Source organism: Cyprinus carpio, chromosome A2 (genome assembly GCF_018340385.1).
Source record: "Cyprinus carpio isolate SPL01 chromosome A2, ASM1834038v1, whole genome shotgun sequence".
Taxonomy (NCBI): Eukaryota; Metazoa; Chordata; class Actinopteri; order Cypriniformes; family Cyprinidae; genus Cyprinus; species Cyprinus carpio.
Genome location: NC_056573.1, coordinates 7,477,007 through 7,504,416, shown reverse-complemented (window position 1 = coordinate 7,504,416; position 27,410 = coordinate 7,477,007). Strand labels below are relative to the sequence as shown.

Here is a 27,410-nt window from a genome sequence, read left to right as displayed (position 1 = left end):
CAGAGAGGATGCTGAAGATGCAGAAGTGATACAGGGATGCTGAGGTCAGATGCTCTGAATCAGTATACCAATAAAGAATGCACATAAATGAAATGATATAAAGCTGGAGAATGTGGATTCTATTTTAGATTGTGATAGACCAGACATATTTTATAATGTAATGCAGTTTGCTAGAGCACACAGGGCCTGAGTTATCCACTTTCAAAGACAAAGACAAAAAAAAGCGCCTTGTATTGAGGTGGTTCATCATATGAAAAACAACATAAATAATAATATTTGTCACAAACAGCAGCTTTTTTATGTAACTTCAAAGGGTTTTCTGTAAAAGGATATAAAGATATTGCATTTATTCCACTATATGTGGGTATGGGGAGACTTCAAATTTGGGTAGGCGGAAATTGTATACAAAAAGGGTATTATTCCTCCCTTCAGTTGGAATAGAATAACTTTTGCATAGATTATGATAGAAACAATTTTTTCTCTCTATTAGCTGACGTGCTGGAAACAAATAAAATTGTTTGCAGGAGGCTGGACCTCTCAGGGCCTGAGCTATACAATTTCAAACTTCAGTTTATATATATAAAAAAAAAAAAATATTCAAAAAGCGCCCCTTTTTACATTTATTATAACAAAGACAACATATAAAATCATTTTTATCAATTTCAACAGTGTTTTATGTAATTTCAAAGGGTTTCCTGTAAAATGATACCAAACGTTTGTATGTACACCTCTGCATGTGGGTATGGGAAGCTTTTGAATTTGGGTAGGCAAAATGCCAGGTGGAAATCCCCAAAATAGCCCTCGTGCATAAGAGGTTAAACGCCCAGGTTTCTTTTAAACCTTCTTTTATGTGTTTCTGTAAATTGTGTATATGACTGTAAACGAGAACACAACTAGTTAAAAAAATGCTCGAAATTGATAGGGATAAAAGGGGTTTTACTGAATAAGATGGTTCTTGATTCTTATCCTGCATACACACACACACACACACACACACACACACACACACACACACACACTGTACTTGTGAAGTACAGCGAAACATGCGTTAATTCCCATGCAAGCAGTGTATCCTAAACTACACAACTCAACATCTGTTATACCACGGAAATTACAAAACACATGGGTAGCAGGTTAATTTAATTTTAGTTAATAACAACGTGTTTTGAAAAGGAAACTCCCTTATCTCCAAATGATTTAAAAAGGACAAATCCTGATCCTCAGCATTAGAACATTCAACAGTTGAACGCAACAATGCTGTCCAGGGTTTGTAATAGTAAGTCTTTTTATTTAGCATTTATTTTTTTAAATCTACAAACGATTTCGGTGCTCTATCCTATTCATTTGAATTTATTTTATTTATAATAAATGAAAGATGCATCCTATTTACATAATGTATTGTAAAATGCAATGTTTTGTTACAGACTTGGTCGTCAGCATTGCGTGCTTAGCTTTGCTGTGGAGATGTAGTATCGGCGGTCCGGTCGGAGCACGTGAATCACCATTGAACCTCACTGGAAAGTGCAACGAGCTTGCGCGCTCACTGCTCTGGAACGTGTCAGCGGTGCTCGAGATGGTGAGTGTCATTCAGTAAAGCAACACATATAGCTAACACACACACACACACGGTCTAAAGTCTATATTATCTGCTTACAGGACCACCTGTTCAGCGGGTTTGACTGCTCACAGCAAAACGCAGAGGTGCATCTCAGGAGGCAAACAGTGTCTGCTTGCACACCACAGGTAAGAGAAGAGAGTCACGCTAAAAATGATATGATGATGCCCTCCTAATGGAGTGAGTCATAGCGTATAAGTGGACAAGGAATTACAGTAGAATGACAAGTCCATACGTTTTTTTTATTTTGATTTTTGTTTTTTTTTAAATAAGCATCAAGAGTTTAGGTTTAATTGACATATAACCCTATGTATAACAGAATATTTTATGTAGATTTTTTTTTTAATATTCATCATTTTTATTGATTTTAAGGATATTTTTGGATTCACTAATTCAAATGGTCCTGAGATGTGATGAATAAATATTAAAAAATTACAAATATTGAATAGTCATAAAACAAAAACTATATTATTGTTATTATTTTTACTATTGCTACTACTACTACTACTATTACTACTACTACTACTACTACTAATAATAATAATAATAATAATAACAAAATAACTATGAAAGAAAATACTACTACTAAAATAATTATAATATTAATAATAAATTAAATTGTTGTTGTTTAAAATAACTATAAAATATGTCTTAAAAATCTAGCTTCTTGAAATGATGATAGACTCTTTTTTGTGGAAAAAAAAATTGGGTTTATTAAAATTTTAATGCTTACTTATTGTCAGTGGAAGGCAGTGAAAACAGAGTTGCCTGAATGAGTATTCAAAAATCATTATTTATAACATTCCTTTCTTCATGATAGCACATTCTTGATTGCTGAATTTCAACGTAATCAAAACATGTTATGCATTATGTTTTCCACCCAACAGAACTCTAACTGCGCTCACAGTGCAGTTCTAAATATTGATGAGGTAAATGTACAATCCATATTCCCAGTTCTTCAGTTTATTCTTCTGTTGATTAGTGTCTTTTGACATTTACATTGGCATATATCTTTGTAGAATGAATGCCTACAGAGAATTCTAGAAGATCTCCACTACTATCGGGAGACATTGAGAGCTTACTCTAACCCAGAGCTCACCAATAGTGTAGTTTGGAGCATTGATGACCTCCTGCAGGTAAAATAAGCCAATCAACCAAACACAAACAGCTTTCTATTATAATTCCTGTTAAGTGCAAGCCTCTTTTTCACTCACTGAATTCTCTCTCTCTCTCTCTCTCTCTCTCTCTCTCTCTCTCTCTCTCTCTCTCTCTCTGTACGTTGTAATAGAACTGCTTCTCTGTCTCTGTGATGGACATCTCTCCAGCCAAGGTAAAACAGGTTATGTATATCGATAATAGGCATGTAATGTTTTGAGTTCATTCTTTTGGCCTCTGTGATCCTGTCATGTTTAAGTATGATTATGTATTTTTTTCAGGTGTCTGTGGATCATCAAAAATCTTTTCAAGAACGACTGCAGCTGTGCAAAGTCCTAAAGGGTTTTAACCTTCGAACAATAACAATAAATCGTGTTTTCAACTACATTTTGTCAAAATAGCAAACTAGCAATTGCTATAGGCCAAACACCTGTTAGTTTACTGTTACAAAAAGCAATGATTATTTATTAGTAAGTTATTTATTGTATTTAAACATTATTTATTTATGCAGTAATGTATGCTATTTTATTTTTTTGTGAACTTCTGATTTGTTTCTTGTTGTTTTATTAAAGGTGGCCATGCACTTCAGCAAAACCTTGTTGTACTAGTCATGCTTTGTCTTATACATAATATATCATTGGTTACAATATATATAATTTGTCTTATATGTTTGTGGTAACATGGGAGTAAGTCACAAGAGGAAATGACTTCAACATAGTCATATTCCTAAACTGAAACAGTTTTCTGCATAGAAATGATTACCTAAATAATGCAGACGGCCAATAAGGAAAGATTATTCAGGTTATCCTTTCTTTCTAAGATAACCTATAACTGTCATTCAAAGATATGATTATATTACCAAGGCATTGCATATTATAGTCTGGTAATTGCTTAACAGGTGTACTAATTTCCATTCTTATATTACCAATACAACTAGCACCCTCTCTACTTCCCTATACCTTTCTGAACTGGTAAAAATGACTCGCATTTTGCAGTTTCATCATCATTGTGACCAAATATTTAGAATTTCTATTTTTCTTTTGGTTTCATACAAACCAATGCTTAATGATCACAAACAATTGCTGTCATCACATAAGAGGAAGTTTCCAGCCACGCGATTACTGCATTGTAATTTCAAGAAATATTTTCAAGGACAAAATCTTAGAATATTTTTATTTCATTTCAGCCATAGAAAGAGAAAAAAAAAGTGGTCAAGGTGCTAAAAAAAATAATTAAAAGGGGAATTAGTGAGAAAATTAACATTAACACACTCACCTTTTATTCTTCTAAAGAAATGATTCTTATGCCCCCCCCACCCATTTCCAGTAAAAATCACCTGAAACAAATATGATTCCTAACCTTTTTATTTATACATTTCATTTTCAATTTTGTATATTTTTACTTATACAGTGCCAGTCAAAATTTCAGACACATTACTATTTTTTTATGTTTTTGAAAGAAATCTCTTATGCTCATAAAGCATGCATTTATTTGATCAAAAATACTGAAAAAAAAAAAAATAATATATATATATATATATATATATATATATATTGTGAAAACATTATTACAATTATAAATAATGGTTTTCTATTTTATTATACTTTAAAATATAATCTATTTCTGTGATGTGAAGCTGAATTTTTAGCATCATTACTTTAGTCTTCAGTGTCACATGATCCTTCAGAAATCATTCTAATATGCTGACTTATTATCAATGTTAGAAACAGATATGCTGCTTAATATTAATTTTATAACCTGTGATACTGTTTTTCTGGATTTTTTTGATGATTAAAAAATTAATAAAAAAAAAAAACACAAATAAAAATTAAAAAAATAAAACATCCCACCATCAAAATTAATCAATTTACACATCCTTGCTGAATTATTGTATTTATCTGTATGCTTCATTAAATAAATGTACGCTTGATGAGCATAAGAGACTTCTTTCAAAAACATTAAAAATAGTAATGTGCCCAAATTTTGTCCGGCACTGTATACATTAATCAAACTTTATCAAAGGTAATCTCTATTTGTTTGTTGAGGATGTTTTAGCCGTATTATTATTATTATTATTATTATTATTTTGCTGTAATTTGTTCAGCAATTTATTCACAGTTCTTGAATATCACTTCAGTAAATGCATATCAGTGATTTTAAGTTTTTTTTTTTTTCCTAGCTGGGTATGGGCAGGATTTCCCCCTCCCATTTGTCATATTATTAATATTAATAATGACATTATGTATTGAATTGTTACCTTATGTACACCAATAAAGTGGAAGTGAAAGAGACGATCACTACTGAGCAGGAAATAAGTTAATTTCTAGTTAGTTGAAACTGAAATTAAGTGTTATGTTAGAGCAGTGATGTAATCATCAGCGGACTTTAGAAGACACACACATCTGAGGTGTTAAAAAAATGTTTTTTAGTGTTTTTTTAGTGTGTTTGCTTTTCTACTAATAAAAAAAAAATTTCATTTACTTTTTTACCTTATTATCTATCATGCAAGTCAGCTTCCGACATGATGTTGAACACGCAACATGTCTTTTAAACTATGGAATGACTTTGAATGAATGTAATTTTTCAAGAAACTTATGAAAATATAAATTGAAACTGAATAAAATGTCTTTGAAACAGAAAAAAATAAGTAAACCGCACTAACTGTTTTCTCCTCTTTCTTTCGCTGATCTGTACTTACAAATGCGTTTCCAGAGTCTTTATTTAATACTGCATGTTTTGCTAACTGTTTTCTCCTCTTTCTTTCGCTGATCTGTACTTACAAATGCGTTTCCAGAGTCTTTATTTACGCTTCTGAAGTTTTCCTTCGCCATTCTAGCACAAATCTATCATGGGGGCGGGGCTAGCAGCAGTGTGTTTTCATTGGCTACTGAGATTTTGATTGACAGTTTCTTGCTCCTTTTTTATGAAGGAATAGACATCACTATTTGAGAAAGAAAATTTTATGTAAACCAAAGGGCAAAGTGCTTATCTGTGCTTAGTTTTGAAACTTTAAACAATACATTCAAGGTTAATTACCTTCATGAAAGAAAAGGACAGCATGTATGGAATTATTTTTGTGTCTTTATTATTCAATCAAACATTCTGTGTTTGAAAGTAAAACTAATTATTTTGTAATTAAAAAATAAAAGATTGCAAAAAAAAAAGTCTTCTTAAGGCTCAAAAATAAAGAAATTGATAACAAAATTATTTGCAGTGCGTATAAATCTTTGTAAATCTTTATTTTTCTTTGTGCACTTCAATACTTTTTATCGCGAAACCACAAATGTTGCTCTCTTTTCTGCCGTCTTTTTTGCGGGTCTAAAACTTTTGTTTGCGAGTTGAAAAGCTCATGCTCACCCATCTAAATACGTAACGTTAGCTAAGCCCGTTGCAGATTTGATTAGCCAACAATATAGCTAGCTGCCAGAGCAGCCAATAGTAAAGTGTTATGCAGGGGCGTTGCACAAGATCCTGGGCCCTATGCATAGGCAGTCCTGATGGGCCCCCATGACCCCCTCACCCCCATGAAAATATCCAGGTAAAATAAATAAAATATATTCCAGACTTTTCAAGGGCCCTCTCTTCCTTTGGGGCCCTGTTAATCAGTACTGGTTTTACCCCCAGTACGACGCCCCAGGCGTTAGGCCAATATTTTCAGAGATTATAGATTATTATAGCTCCAGTGAAGTGAGGGTAAAGCAACACAAAAAAAACAACCACATCATTTGGGTTATGATTCATAAATTATGACCGTATGTACACTCAAGTCCCCACAGCTGTAGTCTGCCTTTCAAAGTTTTCTAAAATACAACAATTTGGGACCCCGTAAAACGAATGTCTGTACATTTAATGACTTGTCACCCTAGTCTACAAGACTGTGTATTGTGCATTTTAATGACAGGTTTGTTTTGTACTATCTTTAAGACCTGTGCAATGACAACTGCAAAACTTATTACTTCAATAGTAAGGAGTGATATTCAGAGGGGTCAATGTGCACTTGTCAGCCAGTACCATACTTCTCGCAGCCTTACAAAGACTTTGCTTTGAAGACCTTTTTGTTAATGAACTAACTTCCCCCACATTTCAGTATGCCCCTGACTTCTAAGGGTTGTTTTTATTTGTGACTACTCCAAAGAGCCTAGAATTCTATTCAGTAGAACATCACTCAGTTTTTCTTTTCTGTTTGACAACAGACGCACATGTCTATGAATCTTCAAAGCATAAGCATGTGGCATACATTTCCAAATCATGAGTTTGACATGATGAGCTACATATAAAATCAGCAAAAATTCAAAAACAAAATCATGAGTTTGACATGATGAGTGGCATAGATCTTCTGTTGAGATGTGATTTTAAAAGCGATAAACTACCTGTGAAATTAGCAACATTTCACAAACAAGCTAAATTTCACAAACAAAAATGATATTGTGTTAGTTAGACAACTTTTAAATTCAAATGGTAATTTATTATCTTATAGTGATTTTTTGGATAAATTTGCTTTTCCAGTTATGCCAAAGGAGTATGCTGTTGTGTTTGATGCCATACCTCAACAAGTTGTCCATTTTATAAGAGCTTGAGGAAGTGATTCTTCTGAGACAATATATGTTAAAGACAGCATGTAAATATGAACCATAGGAATATTATAACAGGTGATACAGCTATAAAAGCTTATTGTGGACCAGTGTATTTAGAAATATAAATTGGAATAAAGCTTGGTTTTTCCCCTATCTATAACAGGTGTATATCAAACTAGAAATATAAATTGGAATAAAGCTTGGCGTATTTGTGAAATATACTGTTTAAATGATAAAAAAAAAGATACAACAAATAAAATTTAAAATGTTTAAAACAAAACAAAAGAGTTTTAAAAAAAATTAATTTGGATATTGATAATTACTATTACTGTGATTTTTTCAACAAAAAAAAAGAAGTCTGTTGTCCATCTGTTTTGAATTGTGTATAGGCAAGGGTTTTCTGGGTGGATATGGAAAATTTCATCAGAAGGAAAACAAATATATCAATTCTTACCGTACGAATTATATTCAAGTTAACTAATGTTGATGTATTATTCCAGTGAAAGTAATAATAATAATTTTACTTGTACAGCTTTTTATTATTTTGGGAAGAAATGGTCAGGATCCAAGCCAAATTTCATTAATTTCCTTCAGCAGACTAAGGACTACTGTACCAGTTTGGAAAACAATTGTAACAAAGAAGACTTGGAATATTTTTCACAAATATAAATTTTTTGATTAATGAATCAATGGTTTGTACACTCTGACATGTTTTTATGTACATTTTTGTAAACGGATGTATATTTTGTTCTCGTAAAATAAATAAATAAATAAATAAAATAAAATATAAAATAAAATGTGACGCATCTGACGCCATCAGCGCGCTCCTGTGATCCGGCAGTATTTAGGACCCCGCGGGTTTCTATCCTGCACACCCAGGCAGCTCGAGCTAGCGACCATCGGAATGAAAATGCATTCGTCTTTATTCAGCATTGCTCTGATTTCTTTTATACTGGTTTTTATTGCGTCACATTTCGGAGAGGTGTTAGCTGATGACAAAGGACGAGGTAAAAATGTCTATAAATTTAGACATTTGAGCAAACTATTCCCTATCAGCGCCAATATTGCTGTGCTAGACCACCGGCTTCTGACCCGGAACGCGGATCTAATGTAACACCCGCTTGACCGAACAAAAACTCAGTACTGTCTCAGTAAGGCTAAATGTATACTGCTAATATAACATTGTATCTATTCCCATACAGGTGAAAGAGTGTGTTTTATTAAGTGATGAGCTCATTATAAACCTAAATCTATGGGATTTTGCATCTGGAATTAAGATTAGTAATCAAAAATGATCAGATGAGTTATGTATTTTTACTGACGTGCCTCTGACAGTGCATTGTGTATTGGACGAAAGTCTGATTAAATCTCTGAGCACAGACGCATTGTTGCGGATCTCTTTGTTCTGTGGTTGGAGTCGTGTCTTGTTCTAACAGGTACGCTTGCACCTAACCGGATGTATCATTTAAATGGACGTGTATGTGTGTATTATTTAGGATTTGGGGACCATATTGACTGGCGGAGCCTTGAGGATGGGATGAAGGAGGCTGAAGCGAGGTACATCTGGCTTAATCTAGTTTTTCAGTATCCTTTGTAACATTGTAGTTTATGTATTTCTGTAAAAGGTAGGCCTATACCAGACTTTCAGAAATATAATCAGGTCAGGTCCAGGCACTTAACTGAATAAAGCCTGCTGTATCATATTTGTATCAAACTTCTAAGTGCTCTAAACTATCGACTTGATCAAAACTTTGCTGAGAAAACAAAAAACAAAAAAACAGTTGTATTCAATCTACTACATGCCTTCTGTTACTTCACTGATACAAAATATATATATATATATATATATATATATATATCATATATATATATATAATATAGTTATAATTATAAAAATGTTCCACTTCAGGTTGTGGTACATGTTGTTTATTTATTTATTTATTTTTTTGTCTGTGAAATCTAAACATATTTTTATAAAATAAAAGTTACAATATTTCGTTTGTAATATTTCAAAATTAACACTTAGTGGACTGAAGTTTACTTGATATCCTTCTAAAAAATCTCTGAATCATCACTGTATTGCATTGCATTATATTTTTTTATTGCATTTGCATTATATATATATATATATATATATATATAATATATATATATATATATATATATATATATATATATATATATATATATATATATATATATAATTTAAAGTGATTTCCAAATGTAATTCTGATCTTGTTCTGTCCAGTGGTCTCCCTCTGATGGTCATCATTCACAAGACGTGGTGTGGAGCCTGTAAAGGTATGATGCTGGTTGAGTTTTTGGACAGTGTACAGATCAGTGATATTCCGCGGAATATCCAGAACTTTTTTTCAGTTCGTCTTGAAAAAGACTGTGCTACTCAATATTTTTGTGGAAACCATGATACATTTTTTTTCATGCTTATTTGATGAATAGAGAGTTCAAAAGTCTATTTGATATTTTTTATCAAAACACTTTTGAACGGTAGTAATTTATGATATATGAATGGTTATATTTTGTTAATCACCCTTGAAAAATAAATAATAATTATTAAAAAATAAAAATATCATTATTTATGATATATGAATGGCTTATTCTGTTACCTTGAAAAGTACAGATGATTTATGATGTTTTAAAAATATCTTTAGCATTAAAGCCCAAGTTTGCTGAATCAAAGGACATCTCTGAGTTGGCTCACAACTTTGTCATGGTTAACTTGGAGGTGAGGAGCTCTTCTTCTTATTTACTTTTACATTTTACAAAATGCATATTGTAGATGGTTTGAAAAAAAAAACTTCTGTCTCTCTCTCTCTCTCTCTCTCTCTCTCTCTATATATATATATATAGTCAAGAAGGTATGTGTTGTTATATTGCATATTCTCATTACATGTCCCATGTGGCTGTAGGATGAAGAGGAGCCAAAAGATGAGGCCTTTAGCCCAGATGGCGGTTACATTCCAAGAATACTTTTTCTTGGTAGGTCATATACATAAACAAATCAACTAAGCAAATGCACTTGTTTAGAACATCAACCATTGTTTAAAGGTAGACTGTCTTTTTTCCCCCTTTTTTTGGTAGATCCCACTGGTAAAGTCCACTCTGAGATCACAAACAAGAATGGGAACCCCAACTACAAATATTTCTACAGCAATGCAGATCAAGGTAAGAAATTCTAAGAAAAATGAAATTTAAAAGACACATAAATATATAAATCTATATTTTATTCATTCATAATTACTGGCCACATTTTTAGCGGCGCTGTTTTTTAAAAAAGTTTTTTTTTTCATACCATTTTTCTAATCAAGTCAAACCAACCAGCTACAAGTGAATCACAACATTAAAAACATTTATTTGAAGTAAAGTATTTGAAAATGAGACAAAAAAAAAAAACAAAGGTCCAAGACGCTTAGTGTAAGAAAGAACTACAATCCCATGAACCATTGCAAACAACAAAGTTAAAACATTGGAGAAATATAAAACCGTCTATTTAAAGTTGTTGTTTGTGTACATATAGAAATAATATATAAAGTCTATTGCAAAATATGCATATATATTCAAATATTTAACTGTTCTGAGAATGCGGGAGACCAGCTTGATTCGTGATGCTTCATAGGAGTGGGCGGAGCTCAGCGCTCATTTGGCGCGACTTGATTGTTTCGACTCTGTGGGTAATGCAGTTTTTCACTAGGGATTCCACTGTTAAACACGATTATTTAAATCAAGGTCAATAATGTGAACTGATGCTTCAACAAAAGCATATAGCTTTGATTAATAACCTCAGAGCTCACAGTAGGTCTGCTTTAACAGTTTCTAAGTTATGGTTTAAAATGAATTTTCCTGTGGAGAAAACGAATGGCGTTTTTACTTCTTGAATCCAACTGTTGCATTCTATAGAATAGGAACGCAATAGTTCTGACGTAACACATGTTGCTAAAATATTTCAGTATATTTTGCAAAAATGTTGTCATCAAAATATAGTGCATTATTTACATAAATGATGCAGTGTATTGACTTGATCCGTGTCTGAAATGACTCGTTTTCACTTGCTTTGCTTCAAATAGCAAACTTTCCAATGGCAATGCAAAATAGGATTGACTGTGTGTACAGACCATTCTAGAGATGAATTTGAAAAACAAATGAGATTTAATGTGCAATGTGAACAAAACGAGTGACATTGACCACATTTTTCTTTCGTGTGCAGTTGTGGCTAGCATGAAGGAAGCTCAAGAGAAGCTGACTGGTGATGCCTTCAGGACCGCCCACATTGGGGATGAACTCTAAGAAGGGCAAAAGATCTCAGCCAGTACACTGTATTACCTTGCTGGGCACATTAGATCCATCCATCCATCACCAACCTCAACTCCTGTCATTTAATTTGATCTGCTATAGCACAAGACAAGCTTCAAAAATGAAGGAATATAAAATGCATTTACGGATTACATTTCAAGGTATCGCAGCTTGCGGTAGATTGGCTTATTACTTTGAGAACCAAAGCATGCTTACTGTCCATGTCACATAATGGGTGCTAAAAGTAAATTTTATTATCATTTTTTTTCATCTTGCATTTCAGAAGTTCAAAGCTGACGTGTCCATATTCATATTCAGGTTGAAAACATTCGACCCTCTTGACTGCATTCTTAAGGCACTCCATGTTTTTTCTGACTAAGAAACACGCCAGTAAGGCATTTCTCATGTGCTTCCAAGCCATAATTTTTTAACAATATGGCATAAAGTTGATGGAATAAGCTGTGAAAACCAATGTGTTAAAACTGTGTAAAAACTATCAGTTACACAGTCACTTATACTGTATGAAGAGCCTTATAATCCTTAAACTGTACCCCCCTAAAAACTATGTTTTCATGAGCGTACCAGTTCTATTATGTTATTAGAAACTCTAATAGTATCTCTTAATCTTGCCAAGTTTTAGTCCTCGATATATGGAGTCGCCTTTAATTTTAAAAACATATTTTTACTATTGACAGTACCTGAAGCCTTTGTGTGTATGAAAGGCCTATAATGTGAAAAGTGGCAAATACTACTTTCATGTACTTTTTAATTGTAATTTACAACACACTCTTCCAAGGGGGGGATTGTCTGTCTTCACCAGTGACTCCTGAGCAGGCTCCTGATTGTTAACGCGGCGCGTTGATTGAACGTATTTTTTTCACCAATATGTAAAATGAGGCTACAAATAAAGAATGATATAACGCGTCTTTACAAAATATTGGAATATAGTTATTTCAGTGTTCAAGTGATTTTGAAACATGACATCTCAAGCTACAGAGTAGCGTGACCAATACTTAAAACCAACGTAACCAGAGCTGCCCAACTCTCAGCATTCACCGTGAGACACACGCAATTGACTCTTTTCACACACGCTTTTTCATTTTCGTAATATAAAGGATGAAAAAACCGGATCGGATTGTGGGTAAGTTATAGCTTTATCAAACGCGAGCTAACGTTAGCCGCGAACGCCTTCGGTATACAGGTTCTATGGGTATGGAAAAAAATTGCTAGCATTTCAAGCTGTCTTAGTTAATGTTTATTTGGTAATAACAGGTGAAAAAACAAACAGCCTTCGATACATTTCCTAGGTTATAACTTCCCGCAACTTCTAGCGAAATACTAACAGCATCTTACTTACCAATGAATTGTGTTAAAACTCTGTTTCGGCTCCCTTTTTCTTATCGGGATTTCAAGAGCATTCGTGGTATTGCAGGTTTGGCTGGTGGGTATATTGCCCGCATACCGCCTCCCATGGCCGAAACTGGTATTACGACACCTGTCGGGCCGTGGCTACAATTTTTACAAAATTACAAAATTAAGCTGATGACCCATCTGTAAAGGCACACACACACACACAAAACAAAAACAAACAAAAACACACACACACACACACACACACACACACACAAAAAAAAATGACACACACAAACCAACAACTAATTAAAATGTGTATCATATAAAATGATTCCTAAACTACCATTCAAAGGATTGGGTCAGTAAGATGTGTTTAATATTTTTAAATAATACTTTTATTCATCAAGGGTGTATTAAATTTACCATAAGAGACATGTATAATGTCAGTAAAGACATGTATAATGTCACAAGATTTCTACTTTAAATGCAGCCTTGGTGAGTTTAAGAGTCTTTTTCAAAAAATATTAAAATAACTTATAGGAAGGAAGATCAAAGTTGGCACACCACAGCTCGAAACACAGTAGAAAAATATTTCTGTTCTCACCACAGGTGACGTTTCGAACCTAAAAGCTCTTCATCAGACGATTAGACTGGAAACGTCACCTGTGGTGAGAACAGAAATATTTTTCTAATTTTGGAGCTGTGTGTGCCAACTTTGATCTTCCTTTATGCAACTTTTTGTGGCCTGTTGGATATGCAGACTTCAGGTGTGATTCTTTGTAAAATAGTTTACAGTCCCAACATTTTTTGATTTTCAGTTGTGTAAATGCATTAAAGTTCTGAAAATGTGCAAGAAGACCAACAATTTTTATTTATTTAGATTAAAGTTGTCAAAAGCCCCACTTTTTCTGTAACCTTAGGAGGAAATTGCGTCTCAAAACTATCTTTGTTTTATTGGTATTAATTAAATGATTACTAGTAACCATTGTTATATTCAAATACTACCACTTTATGGAGCTGTTTTGCCTGATAGGGCTATTACACAAAGCACAACCTCATGATTAGTGCTACAGCAGGGGGCAGTCATTATCCAGATAGTCCTTCTGTTCCACTGTGAACTAGAAAATGGAAACTACTCTCCTGTTGGTCAACCCCAGTGCAAATACACCAACAACAACCAGCATGATTCAGAATCAAATGGCATATTGCAGCTTGAAATATAAGAAGCAATTGTACCTGATGTTGATTGAAGTTAAAAAATAATACAGTAAATGATCATATTCACAAAGCAATTTAGTACATCCTTTTTTCACCTTTAATAAATGGATGACAAAAAACAAACAAACAAACAAACAACAACAACAACAAAAAAACAGGCAAAGACAAAACCTGTGATTTGAGCACAATAGAAATTGTTCATACTAAATTAAATTGACAAAACAAACGTGAAGGCACACAAAAACATACATCTATCATAAAAAGTGATCCCTTATGGATTGTATTTTACAATAAAACTAATAGCAATAAAATCAACCATGTGATATTAACTCATTTGTGATATTTCTTAAATGAACTTTATCTGGTTGGCACTATTTTTAAGGTTACATGACAACTTTATGTTTTTATGTTCATGTGTATATTTTGAATTGACTACTGGAGCTGCAATTTTCCAAGTTTCATCACTTTATTAAATAAATTACAAAGTCTAAAATAGCTCTAAAAACACAATGGATGTATATCCATAATTCTATACAAAATGCTCTCTATGCAAAAGAGTGTTTCAAACATCACCCTTTCCCTTGGCTTTTTTTTTTTTAATATCATAAACTCCCAGCTTCACCTACAAATGCTAAACCACAGAAATAATTTCTCTAGATAAATTCTTCTCATCCTGAGAGGTCCAAACCTGGTGCCTAACTGCTGTTGAAGCTCTTTGAAAGGCTTGAGAATGTATTATGTGAAGAAAAATACAGTGGTGATATTTACTATTATTTTTTGTTTATTATTTATTTGTAAAAAATATATCTTACAATCATATCAGTTAAAATGTTCAGCATGCTAGCTATAAACTGCATGACTCTGAACAGGATGATCTTGATTTCAGCTCAGTTTTTTATAATGGTTGTTGGGGGGAGGGTGTGTGTGTGTGTGTAGCAGCGTTTAAAACCGTCCCTGTTTAGCATCACCGATGGCTCCCCAGACGTCGAACACAAACTCATCTGGGAAGGCAAAGTCACCAAGAGCCTGGTCCAGAGCCATGGCAAACTCATCAGGGTTCTTCTTATCTCTGCCCACCTCGACCATCGTGGCCGCTGTACAGAAGTGAGGAGGAGGATAAAGTCATCCTGTTTTGCAATACTCAGAGCCTGACACATTAGTAATATTTATTAATGCAACAAACCATTGCAAAAGTCACTTCGGGACCCAGATTTAATATACAGTTGTTTTGTATATTAAATAAACTTTTTGTTTTACATAGATAAGCAATGCAGAAAAATATGTAGTAAAAAAAATTATAAAATGTACACTACCATTCAAATCTCTTATTTTAAAATAAATTAATGCTTACTCAGTAAGGATGCATTAAATTGATCAAAAGTGGCAGTAAAGTCTTAGTGTTTAAGAAGATTTCCATTTCAATTAAATGCTGTTCTTTTTAACCTTCTCTGTTTCATTCTTCAAAGATTCTACAAATATTTTTCACAATATTACTGTTTTTTTTTCCCCTGCATTTTGATTAAATAAATTTGGCTTCAGTGAGCATAAGAGACTTTTTTCAAAAACATAATTTTTTTTTTTTTTTTTACTTTTGAATTGTACTGTATTTTGTTAAAACACGCTTTCATAATAAATAATAATAAACATTTATTTGCATAGCACTCTTCATACAAGATATGCAGCTCAATGTGCTTCACAACATATAATGGAGTCATAAAAAGAAACATTGGCAAATACAATTTCACACAATATCAATATAAATAATACTCAAAAACAACTTTAAGAAGTTCACAAGGTAAAATGTTCATGATAAGATATCATCCTTACATGACATTCCATGATGTGAAATCTCACCTAATTCAGTGTCTCGAATGCCCATGTAACTCTCAAGAAGGTCATCCACTTTCTTCACTGCCTTCTCTTCAAACTCTGTGGGCTGTGAAGTAAAAGAAAATCATGAATGTCATGACTCTTAAAGGGTTAGTTCATCCAAAAATGAAAGTAACCCCATGTCACCCTCAAGTCATCCTAGGTGTATATGACTTTCTTCTTTCAAACGAATCCAGTCGGAGTTCTATTAAAAATTGTCTTTGATCTTCCAAGCTGTTTCATGAAAGTCAGCCGGCGTTGCAGTGCATTGATTCACTACAGGAGGACTTTGTTCACCCCCCGGAGCCGTGTGAGGCACTTTTTATTATGGATGGATGCACTTTATCTCACTTCTTTTGGACTGAAGCACTGTAACACCCGCTGAGTGCCATGAAACAGCTTGAAAGATCAAAGACAATTTTTAATATAACTCTGATTGGATTCATCTAAAAAAGAAGAAAGTCATATACACCTAGGATGACTTGAGGGTGAGTAATTCATGGGCTAATTTTCATTTTTGGGTGAACTATCCCTTTAAAACTGTCAGTGGCCATGTTGCTAATGTTATTGTATATGGAAGATTGTTTCCACCATGGAATATGGAATGAAAGATCATTTCTGATAATTTCTCTGAATTCTTAGTTTTTGCTGGACAATTCTGAATTAATTTTCTGAATTCTTCATTTACATCTCGCAGGTCAGGTTTTTTTTTTTCCTGTCATAGATATTTAAAAAAGGCAATGTTTTTATTTTTTTTAATTTTTTTATTTTTTTTACAATTCTGACTTTTTTTCCTCACAGTTTTGTTTACTCTGTGTACATATCTCCGTTTTTATCGTAAGATATAACTCAGAATTGCAACATTGAGAGAACACAGTTACCATCTCCTCGACTGTTGCAGGACCCTTGGAGCGCAATCTGAGGGTTTCTCTGCCTGTGCCTATCTTGCCATCTCCTGAGGATTTTCCTCCAACCCCTCTTGACCTTGGTTCAAGCATCTCTGCCAAGTGAAAATTTTTTTTTTTTTAACATTAAATCAACATTTATGAACACAATAACATTTAATAGATCACATAATGCATAGAAATAGAGTGCAACAATAACGGTTTTAGTATTTATAAATTTATTTTTTCCATCTGGATTAAAAAAAAAATGGTCTTGAATCAAACAAGCTCGGATATCAATCATCATTAAAAACTTGGATATGAGGCAAAAAATACAGTGTGTTAAATGTATTTCATAAGACAATTAGCTACTAATCAAGTATGGCAAATTATGTAAAGAAAATTTAAGTATAAAACTTCAAATACATAAAAGTAGTCTCAATTGCAAGTTTTTCTTTGAAGCTCTTTTGCTCCAGTTTCCATTGCCACTTCTCTGATTGGTGGAGCTCTTTTGAGGATTATGGGAAGTGTAGTTCTTCATTGGGAATTCAGCAATTAAACATTTTTCTTTCAAAATGAAATTAAAATCATCAACACATGGCTTCTTTAGAAGCAAATACCAGCATGTATCAATGTTAGAGCTCATGAGCTGTCTGTCGTAAAAGATGTATACTTTATTGTTAAAGTTTTCTGTATTGAGAACATAAATGGGATTTTCACTTCAGAAACTGTTGCACTCTACTGTCTAGATTTTATTTATTTTTTACATACATCAGTCACATACAATGTTCAAAATCAAGCATATCTAGAAAAACAAAAAACAAAAAAAAGAGTACTTCAACATGAATGAATGACAAACCAAAGGCTTTCATGGGCTCCACAAGTTTGATGGTGAAGGACTGATCCTTGGGAAGCTCCTTCAGCATTCGCGCCACCTCATAGTGCCGCATTCCGACGATGTTCTTTCCATTAATGCATTCGATATGATCTCCCACACAGATCACCTTTACTCCATCCATCACACTGCCCTCTTTGATACGCTATTTAATAATAACTTCTGTTAACATGTTAAAATAGCAACTGTGCAAAAGTATTTTTAACCATTACCTGGCCTTAAAATAATATGTATAGAGAATTCAAAAATGAATCTAAAACACAACTAACTCATGGCTTTAAAGATACAAATCCAGCATTCAGAGTACTTCAACGTGTGATCTTACAATCACAGGGTAGCATTCTTCCTACACCACCTAAATTAAATAATTAACTTCTCTCAATCAAAGCCTGGTCAAACATACCCAAAAGCAGACAAATGTTTTTATTTGTGCAAAGGGATATCTTACAACTTACAGAAAGTCATAAAATACTCTCAAAGCACTAAATTTTACTTTCAAAAACATGCAAATCATTTTCTGTACATGGGTAAAGCTAGTACAAGCTATGAGCACTACACTTAGAAAACTAATTATTACTATGCTAAAAGGGCGGCATTCCAAAATAACACCCTGTTCTAACCAAATCATGATTGTGAGTCTACCTTTATGAAGGCGTATCCAGCTCCATTGTCTGTGATGGTGAGCCCAAGTGCCTCCTCAGCTTTGTACACCTCCACTTCCTTTTTGAGGCCTTTTATGTGAGCGAAGATGAAGTCCTCCAGTCCTATCTGCCCTCCCAGCAGCTTTTCCATATCAATTTTGTGGGTGTTGAGTGTGCAAAATAGGATCTGTTATAATACATAGAGAGGAGAGTTTCAGCTACAGGGAGATGGCATTTAAAGTCAGAGAATAATGAGAACATTGAGGATTTAATGTACTAAATTTAGTTTAGTAGCTGATCCCACAGTCAGATATATAAAATGTTCATTTGTTGTATTAGAAAATGTTTAAAGGGATAATGAAATGAAGAATCAAAACATTCTTGATATTTACAGTACACAATATAAACATATTGCGTGTTTCAAAACTCAAAACTAATTCCTCAGTTTAAGGGTATGCTCGAAAAAAAACAAATAAAAAAAATTTTATTTTTTATATTTTTTATGTTTTTTTTTTTTTTGCTCTGTTTTTATTCTGGCTCTGTGGAATACTTGATTCTGATTGGTCAGTTATGACATTCCGAGGTATGTTATCCCTCGTTATTACATGGCTCTGTGGAATACTTGATTCTGATTGGTCAGTCGCGACATTCCGAGGTATGTTATCCCTCGTTATTACATGGCTCTGTGGAATACTTGATTCTGATTGGTCAGTTGTGACATTCCGAGGTATGTTATCCCTCGTTATTACATGGCTCTGTGGAATACTTGATTCTGATTGCTCAGTCGCGACATTCCGAGGTATGTTATCCCTCACTAACAACCGGTAAAAGCTGATAACACAGGCTCAACCGGGTAACTGAAGTCAGCGCTGTACTCTAGCTAGGAACAGTTTTTCTTGGTGGAAGCTATGCGTTTGTTTAGCTAATAAAATATTAATACTCAATTCAAAATGCTGTACAATTATTTAATTATGTCATCCTGGTATTGCGGACTTGCTCCATTTTGCCATGATTGTTTTGGATGCTGCAATGGATTATATGATAACTAAAAAACTAGTAAGATTTTAAAACATTTCCGTCTTAATTCTTTTAGTGCCTTAATTATTTCTGTGGTGAAATGTTGTGTAATAAGTGGTTTGACTGCACCGGTTACGTTAAATGTCTGTCTAGTTTGAACTTGTCGCTTGCTAGCAACTGCTGTTCACACGGAAGCTTTGCATTCAAATATTTCAACTCAAATCAATATTTCGTGTCTAATTAATTACTTATGTGGCAAGTAGCCTCCGCTTCACGTCGGGGTCCTGATCACCCTGTCAGGGTTTATTCTGAGATAACAACCGGCTGGATGTACATTATCCCATACATATTATATTTAAATGCTTTGGCGTCCCCTTGCAATTTTGCGCTCCCCAGAGAAACTTTGGGTAACACTTTATTTTGATTGACATTTTACTAACTACATGTCAATTTCCAGTCGTTAGAGTATAAGACTGTCTGCTTAATGTTTGTTAACTCTTTATTTTGATGGGCCCAAACACACATTCTACTGACTATGCAACTTTGCAGTTTGTCAGCTTATTCTACTATAACCTAAAAGTCTACTAACACTCTAAAGCGTTAGCTGACATGTAGTTACAAGCTATTTATGACGTGGATTATTGAAATAAAGTTTAACCAAACTTTGCATGCACTCAAAAACATTTGTGTTCTCTTGAAAAACTTTCTGAAGAACTGCCTTTGCTCACGAAAGATCTGCATTTTCTCAATAAAGTGTTGCATTCCCCTGAAACTTTGCACTTGCTCAAAAAAGCATTACAATACAGTTTTTCCTCCCACACGTCAAATGTATTTTTAAATGCAAGAATGCAACATTTTAGCAAGAACACAAAGTTTCTCATGGGAACGTATTAATTCATTCTCCAAAATGTATTTTGCTCCCTGGTCATTTTTGTTGTTGTTTTTGTTTTTCGTTCATGTCCTTTAAGGCCTCAATGACCAACATAAATATTACCTTTCCTTTTAGAACACAGAAATGCCAGAAAGAAAACTATGATTACTAATAAAATTTCCCTATATGTAATCAAAATGAACCCAAAAAAACCTATCTGGACTGTACAGCTCCCGAAATTATTTCCTAAAGTTGCAAAACATTATTCCAGTACAACACAAGTAGCGATTCTCTTACAGATAGGATATCTAATAGGACACAAAAAAATTAAACATTAATTAGGAGTTTCAATTAATCCAGTATCCAATATGATCCAACGATGATTGCTTTGGTTTGTTTCCAAATTATGATAAAATTGGACTCCTGTACACCTTCCTTTAGGATGTTTCACTAGGTATTACATATGGTTTATCAAAAAAATCTGATTAATTTGTTAATGTTTCAACAACCAGTTACTGTGTCATCACTTCACAGATTTCACAACATTTCCATTTCACGGAATTTCCCCCATAATCAATGCAGAAAATGTGAAAGAAGAGCAGAGTAAAGGAAAGCATGAATTCCTTTTAAAATATTAGTTTTTTGTTTGTTTGTTTTTTTTATCTACATCTGTTATGCAAAAAAACAAAAAAAAAACAAATGTCTTGCAACTAATTAGTGTTATATAATTAAAAAATACTTTAAAAATGAATGCCGTATACACGATATAAGACAAATACAAAAATGCAAGAAGAACTTTCTAAGCTACGAATGTGAGACATCTACAGTCTACACTGGACCTGCATCACAGGCCGTCCCATGATGCAGCCAATCCAATAACAGTGTTTTGTTGACCTCCAAATGCAGATATCCACACAGACAGATGGATTCCCCCTAGTGTCAGTCATCTAGGTATCTGGCATCAAACCTTTCAGTGTGACTTTCTGGCAGCAGCAAGGAAACATGAAACCTGGCAACCTGAGACACCAGATTTAAAGTTCACGGCTGATGTGTCGGGCCAGTCAACACTCGGTGAAAACTAAACTTCTACACATTAGTATTATATAACAAGTCAAGAAAGACTGAAGTATTTCATTTGTTCCATGATAACTGGATTGTTAACATACAAACACGCACATTTTTTAAGTAAGGACACAATTTGACGAGAGACGTAAGAGAAAAGATCAGTTCCTATCAGCTCTTTATAACGACCTTTGGTGGTGCAGCCACTTCAACAAAGATGACTTGTTTTCTCCCCCTTTTGTGCACTGCGGGCACTTTGGACACACATCAGCTGACATGCATACAAGACTGTTGCCCTGGTTACCGGGCCTCTCAACAGGCCCCGGATTAAGAGGGAGCTTTCTAAGGGACAGGGGTTTGGGGGAAGGAGGGCTGTTGGCTACTAGACGGCCAGCTTTGCTTCGCCCTGGCAGGCTGGGATGCGGATCTTTGCCATATCTGTGGGTGGATTCACAGACACCTACACTGCGTTACCAAGGCTGCGACTGACATCACGCTTCCTCTTACACATTGCACGTTTTTAGAGACACAGGACGTCCTCAGCAGCTACGCTGTGACGTACCCGCCCACATCGTATGAGAAAAACAACCTCCTTCAACTGGCAAATGTTTCACCTTCAATACAAGGCACTCCCACTGACAGGATTGCAACAGGCCGACCTTTACAGAATCCCATTCTTGAGATAAGCAGGAAGTCAACTGAGCTGATCAAAACAATTTTGTCAGTCAATACACAGTATTATAAGTAAACTACTACAACACCTCTGAAGAAATAAAGTGGATTATGGGACAAATATCCATTTGTGGTCGGATAGAGGGATGAAGAGGCCTGTTTCTTTGGCAACCAGGTGCTATTTTGGGGTCTTGGCAGGGCAGTCTGCTCTAATTACAATGAATGAATGAAAGAGCGGAGACTAAAGATTAAGCCGGCATGAATATTGGACTAAAAAAAGAACAAACATGATGTATACCGGGGTACAGGCTTTGAAAGATTAACACAGTTTAACAGGTGAAAATGCTGAAGCAGCCAAATTTTTTATACAACACGATATGTTTGTAGATGAAGTGAAGAGAATCATCAAATCATTCATTACAACGGCTGACTAACCAGCTAGCTTAACGATTACTGTGTAAATCCATTCACAACAGCAAAATAAATCTCATCAACATTTCTCCATAGGTAACCATTAACATAGGTGAGGTAAAGGAAACTTTCAAAACTTCACTGTTTACACCCTGTGAACGAAGTGTCGATCATGCTAGTGAAATTCTCAGCTTGTTTTTAACATACTTGTTAACATGACACGTGTTAAAGAGAAAGATTCCCAAAAAGTTACATTTCTGTCATCATGTACTCACACTCATTCCAAACCTGTATGACTGACTTTCTTTCTCTCTGAAATTTAGAAGAATGTTTCAGATGTTTTTGTCCATACAATGAAAGTCAACGGGTCCAAAACAACACTGGACCCTGTTTACTTTCAAACAGAGGCATTTTTCAAAATAACTTTTGTGTTCCACAGAAGTCATTCAGGTTTGGAAAGACATAAACAACATTTTTTGGGAGAACTGTAATACTGCGGTCAAATAAATGGCATGTGTCTGCTATTTTTTTCTGTATTTCATAAAGTAAAGGTAACAATCCCATCTGATAAAATCCCATTTGATCCATATGATAAAATGTGTGTATTCAAAATACACAGACTGATGTCTGAAGTTAACAACATAACCATCTAAACGGGTTTCAACAGAGGTGCGACTGAAATTGTGTTGTGCTTGAACACATTCCATTCAGCTGACAACAGCAAGTACATACTTGAAGGACAGGTTACAACACTGATAAATTATATTCCTTATAATGACCCTGAGTAGGTTCAACCTCTGTTTTCAGTGTGGGTGACAAGTATTGCAACATAATATGAAAAGCATGTAAATGACTTCTAAATGAAAGTGTGAGATCAAAATGGCAGAAGACATCCATGAGAAAGACTGTTGAATCATGGGCGTTGGAACCATTGTATGTGGGTGGGACAAGACCCATGTGCATGTGCACATCAATATTGCATTAATTTTCTCATGCTGAACAACACATAATTACTGTATTTGCATTATTGTAAAGGTAGGTTTAAGGTTGGGGTAGGTGTAGGCGTTACTAAAACAATCTGATGTGTAGCATTTTTTGTTGATGTCACATTGTACCTACTGTTTCAATGGGAGAACACCGCCACTCCAATCCATTCCACTTGAGGAATGCCCTAATAAATTAAACTCCATTCCGCGTTTTAGCTACAGCCTTGACCTCCATGCTGCTGCCTCGTCAAATCCATTCCACTTTGGCTCAATTAGAGTCCATATATTCTCCATTCCGTGTTTTCAGTACTTTCATATTCTGCACTCCCGCGACACAGCGAGGTAAACAAAAGATCTTAGCATATGTGCCGCTCAGGTGGGTCTGGCTGTGTGCTCACATACTGTCACTAAACAAGCTGGTATTTAAGTGAATGTTCATTATTTGTCCGCCTGTTGCTTTTAAAGGCATCATGTAGTCTTTGTTGCAGCACTGAATAACAGTTACACTTACACTATGTTGTTATAACGCTAACATGCACCAGTAAAAAATTTCTGGGGGAGGACCCGCCCACATTTTTTTGCTTCTGAGGCCCATGTGTTGAATGATTTATGAATCAATGCTTTGTAGGGTATAAAAGTCAATATAATGCTTTGAAAATAAAATTCAATATATCCTCAAAGAGTTTACTCAAGGCATCATTTTTTTTTGTGTGTGTGTAGTGCATAATGAGTAATGAAATATTTTATTGATCTTAGAAATATCCCACCCACCAACACCATTAGCTACCTCCAACAGTCTAAAATATGCTGTGTGAAATATGGACAAAACCCAGCGAAACCAGCGGTTGGGTTGTATTAACCCAGCCTTCTTGGTAGTTTTATTTAACTCAACTATTGCTTAAAAATGACTATATTACTTGCTTAAAATGAACCCAAAATAGTTTGGAAATTAACACTTATTTATAGGAAGTTGAATAAATAATAATTAAATAATAACATTTTTAAAATTGCTCTTTAATAAATGTTCACCTTTTGATTATTGCTGCCTCTAATCATGGGTCTGATTTTTAATTTACAACCTGTTTTGGGTTGTTTTTAACCCAGCATTTTTTTTAGAGTGTAGGAGGTAGCTGGTGGTGTTGCTGGGTGGGATATTTCTAAGATATGACTAGACAAAAATTTGTGTAGTGTAGAAATGAGTCATGAAATATTTTTGGTTGATTTTCCAACAAAAAATACATATTAGCTACTTTCAGTGCCACAAAACTGCAGTTCTAGGTCTTTAATATACATTAAAATAGGCAAAAAAATGTATAAGCAAAATATAAAATGATTTACTTCGTTTTAATTTTGATGTTCCTGCTGGGCTTTACAAAATTCACCTTATTAAACAACAATACGGAATCGCATACCTTGTCACTGAATAATTCAATTCTGAGATAGCTGGAATTAAGTCTTTAGTCAGATTGCAAATGGTTACAGAGAACTGGTCTTGTATCTACAATGGATGATACTGTCTATGAAATATTGCAGGAATTACGATTGTACATATCCTCACTGAAGGCCATTGTTACTACTACAGTTTACATGAAAGTGTACGCTGATGTCACTCAGAGATATACTGTGTGTACCTGCCACACCAGATAACACTGACGCTAATCAACATTGCTGCTGTCTATATCTAGCTTTACAAAAGCGAAAAAGCCAGCATGCACAGATCAACCCTTTCACAACTCATTTGAATTTTAAAATAAAACAAATTTTCACTGCTGCTTTCTTTTGTCTTAATGGAAAACGCATGGGTCACAACTTGTCTGGCATCTATTATAAGTCCATTAGCAATGCTACATACTGTCCACTCAAATAGACGGAACCTTTCTAGTTCATTTTTAGTTTTAATAAGGACTCCTTTTAAGAGGAGATCAAATAGAAATACCGCTACTAAACATAAAATAACAAAAAAAGAAAATAAAATAAACTAAAAAAAACAAACAAAAACACAGCAGTTTGAAGGCCCTGAAGCAAATGTTCAGTCTAGTCTAGATAGGCCTGGTCATTCATAGATGATTGAGGACAATCAAAACAATCAACCAATTCTCCTAATCGACTGATCCTGCAAAACATAGAAAGCAAAACCGACTGTTGAGCAGACAACGCAATGTCCAGACAGCAGCACCTGCATGCAAATGCTAAACAAATGATATGTTAGCTCCATTAAAAGACACTTCAGTGAAGTCACGCAATCCAACATGTGCAACAGAGTTCAAATGTCATAGTAATAAACAGACTTTGACCAGTGAAGTTCTGCGAAATGACAGATGAATGTCTTTTTACTTGTGTAAACCAACTTAACTACCAACAACGATGACTGAGAAGTCTGGCTTCAGTCTGCCAGTCACTTGACAAAATGAGTCTCTTTGTCTCATTAATTTTGCATAGGAAGGTAATGAATGTTGTACGCACGTTAACATGTTAACAGAGGGCAGTTTAACCTAATCGACACTGCCCCTTTAACTGGGTATACTTATTTTCTAGAAGCCGACATGGGGAAGCTTTGAATGCCTTGGGTGTTACGATATTGGGAGTAATCTGAGAATACCAAAGAATCCATTAAATATGACAGCTTTCAAGTTATTGCTTGAATCCCAAATAGTAGCCACTTCATTAGCAAAAAAAATCATCCCAATATTCTGGTAAAGACAGCACTAAGAATCAAAAGACAACACATGCAAAAGAGTAATGAAATGCTGCACAGTATGCACTACTCTACACTCCCTCCGTCCCCGAAGAGGATGGAGCGATTTATCATCATGTGTTAGGGTTGTGCCCACTGTAACAGGATGTGAGGGACTTCCTCTGAGGACCTGCAATGTTCCTAAACCATCATCAGCGAACCTACCATTTGAACATGCATATAATTAATGGTATATTTATAAAGAAATTGTGCTGGATTGAGGTATCAGCAATGGTTAAACCTCACAAAAACAAAGCCATCAAGTGATTTATTTTCAGAATATAATCAAAACCATCTGTTAGGTAACCTTTAACACCTCACACCTGATAGGTCTGGCTCAAAAGTCCAGTTACTAGTCCGACTGGTTTCTGGGCTGAACCCCCTTAAGTGTTTTCAGCAGAGCATTCTAAGAAACTTTCTCAAGTGAGGACCAACTGATATATAAGAGGCCAGGCAACACCATTCACTGACACTCTGAAAAATAAATGTTTCAAGTTTTAGTTTTCTATGGATTTAGAAAGCACTGCTTTAAATCACCCAGAATCAAATATACTGAGCTCAAAAGCCTATAACACAACCCAATCCTGAGAAAATCTAACCATTTTATGTGGTGGTGGTTTTGTATGAATTTGTACGACGTGATTTGTAATGAAGACTGTACGAATTCATACAAATTAGCCACCAATTCACCAAAAATTAAAAGAGTTATGAATTGCAATGAGAGTTCTGGTATTTCAGTTTGAAGATTTGTATTTCAACAACTACAAACTAAACGTGATTTATGTGATGCTTTTCAAATCACATATATGGGTCAGTGTTATACCACTTATCTTTGTTGTATGATCTATTTAGTAAGTTATGTAAACATGCCAATTATACAACAATTAACTTGAAAACACCTATGTTACACTACAAAAACAAAACCCAGGACCTATGCCAACACTGAAAATGGTGAAGGAAAAAAAAAAAAGTTTTTTGAAAAAGCTTATTCTTTAAAAATAATTATGAAAAAATGTTTTTGCCTTTTTTTAAAGGATAATAAAAGATATATTTTGTCAATCAGTGTGTCGTAACCTTCATACAGGAAATCTATCATGTAACAAGAACATCATAAAACAAAGAGGACCCCTTCAGACCCTCATGAC

At 34.4% G+C, this 27,410-nt stretch overlaps 3 protein-coding genes across 4 annotated transcripts in view; 2 read left to right on the top strand and 1 right to left on the bottom strand.

The window, feature by feature from the left end:
* Positions 1-1,082: 1,082 nt before the first annotated feature.
* On the top strand, positions 1,083-3,364 carry LOC109094717. The gene is made up of 6 exons (XM_042767259.1): positions 1,083-1,576; positions 1,657-1,743; positions 2,503-2,544; positions 2,635-2,751; positions 2,904-2,945; positions 3,052-3,364. The coding sequence occupies exons 1-6, from the start codon at positions 1,376-1,378 to the stop codon at positions 3,169-3,171; spliced, it is 609 nt and encodes a 202-aa protein (XP_042623193.1). The 5' UTR covers positions 1,083-1,375; the 3' UTR covers positions 3,172-3,364.
* A 4,824-nt stretch (positions 3,365-8,188) lies between these two features.
* LOC109087456 (thioredoxin domain-containing protein 12-like) lies at positions 8,189-12,072 on the top strand. 2 transcript variants are annotated; one of them, XR_006161739.1, is made up of 8 exons: positions 8,189-8,351; positions 8,841-8,901; positions 9,593-9,645; positions 10,014-10,087; positions 10,272-10,341; positions 10,444-10,527; positions 11,567-11,813; positions 11,936-12,072. XR_006161739.1 is itself a non-coding variant. In XM_042770978.1 (7 exons), the coding sequence occupies exons 1-7, from the start codon at positions 8,249-8,251 to the stop codon at positions 11,644-11,646; spliced, it is 525 nt and encodes a 174-aa protein (XP_042626912.1). In that variant the 5' UTR covers positions 8,189-8,248; the 3' UTR covers positions 11,647-11,950. The 2 variants fall into 2 exon arrangements, 1 of the variants encoding a protein (XP_042626912.1); XM_042770978.1 differs by having other exon boundaries at positions 11,567-11,950.
* Positions 12,073-14,297: 2,225 nt separating this feature from the next.
* Positions 14,298-27,410, bottom strand: part of gipc2 (GIPC PDZ domain containing family, member 2) — a 14,315-nt gene continuing 1,202 nt past the window's right edge. Inside the window, exons 2-6 of the mRNA XM_042770968.1 lie at positions 18,514-18,699; positions 17,836-18,016; positions 16,974-17,092; positions 16,078-16,159; positions 14,298-15,317 (exon numbers count right to left, since the gene is read on the bottom strand). Coding sequence (XP_042626902.1) covers positions 15,166-15,317; positions 16,078-16,159; positions 16,974-17,092; positions 17,836-18,016; positions 18,514-18,699 — 720 coding nt within the window. The 3' untranslated portion in view covers positions 14,298-15,165. The remainder of the gene's footprint in view (positions 15,318-16,077; positions 16,160-16,973; positions 17,093-17,835; positions 18,017-18,513; positions 18,700-27,410) is intronic.

What these genes read in the sequence shown, in the direction of transcription:
- LOC109094717 (XM_042767259.1), top strand. Translation starts at nt 1,376, where the DNA reads ATGCATCCTATTTACATAATGTATTGTAAAATGCAATGTTTTGTTACA. An exon ending in CAGTTCTAAATATTGATGAG is followed by an intron (nt 2,545 to 2,634) that starts GTAAATGTACAA and finishes ATATCTTTGTAG; the next exon opens with AATGAATGCCTACAGAGAAT. An exon ending in TGGACATCTCTCCAGCCAAG is followed by an intron (nt 2,946 to 3,051) that starts GTAAAACAGGTT and finishes TATTTTTTTCAG; the next exon opens with GTGTCTGTGGATCATCAAAA.
- LOC109087456 (XM_042770978.1), top strand. Translation starts at nt 8,249, where the DNA reads ATGAAAATGCATTCGTCTTTATTCAGCATTGCTCTGATTTCTTTTATA. An exon ending in ATGAAGGAGGCTGAAGCGAG is followed by an intron (nt 8,902 to 9,592) that starts GTACATCTGGCT and finishes TGTTCTGTCCAG; the next exon opens with TGGTCTCCCTCTGATGGTCA. An exon ending in TTGTCATGGTTAACTTGGAG is followed by an intron (nt 10,088 to 10,271) that starts GTGAGGAGCTCT and finishes ATGTGGCTGTAG; the next exon opens with GATGAAGAGGAGCCAAAAGA.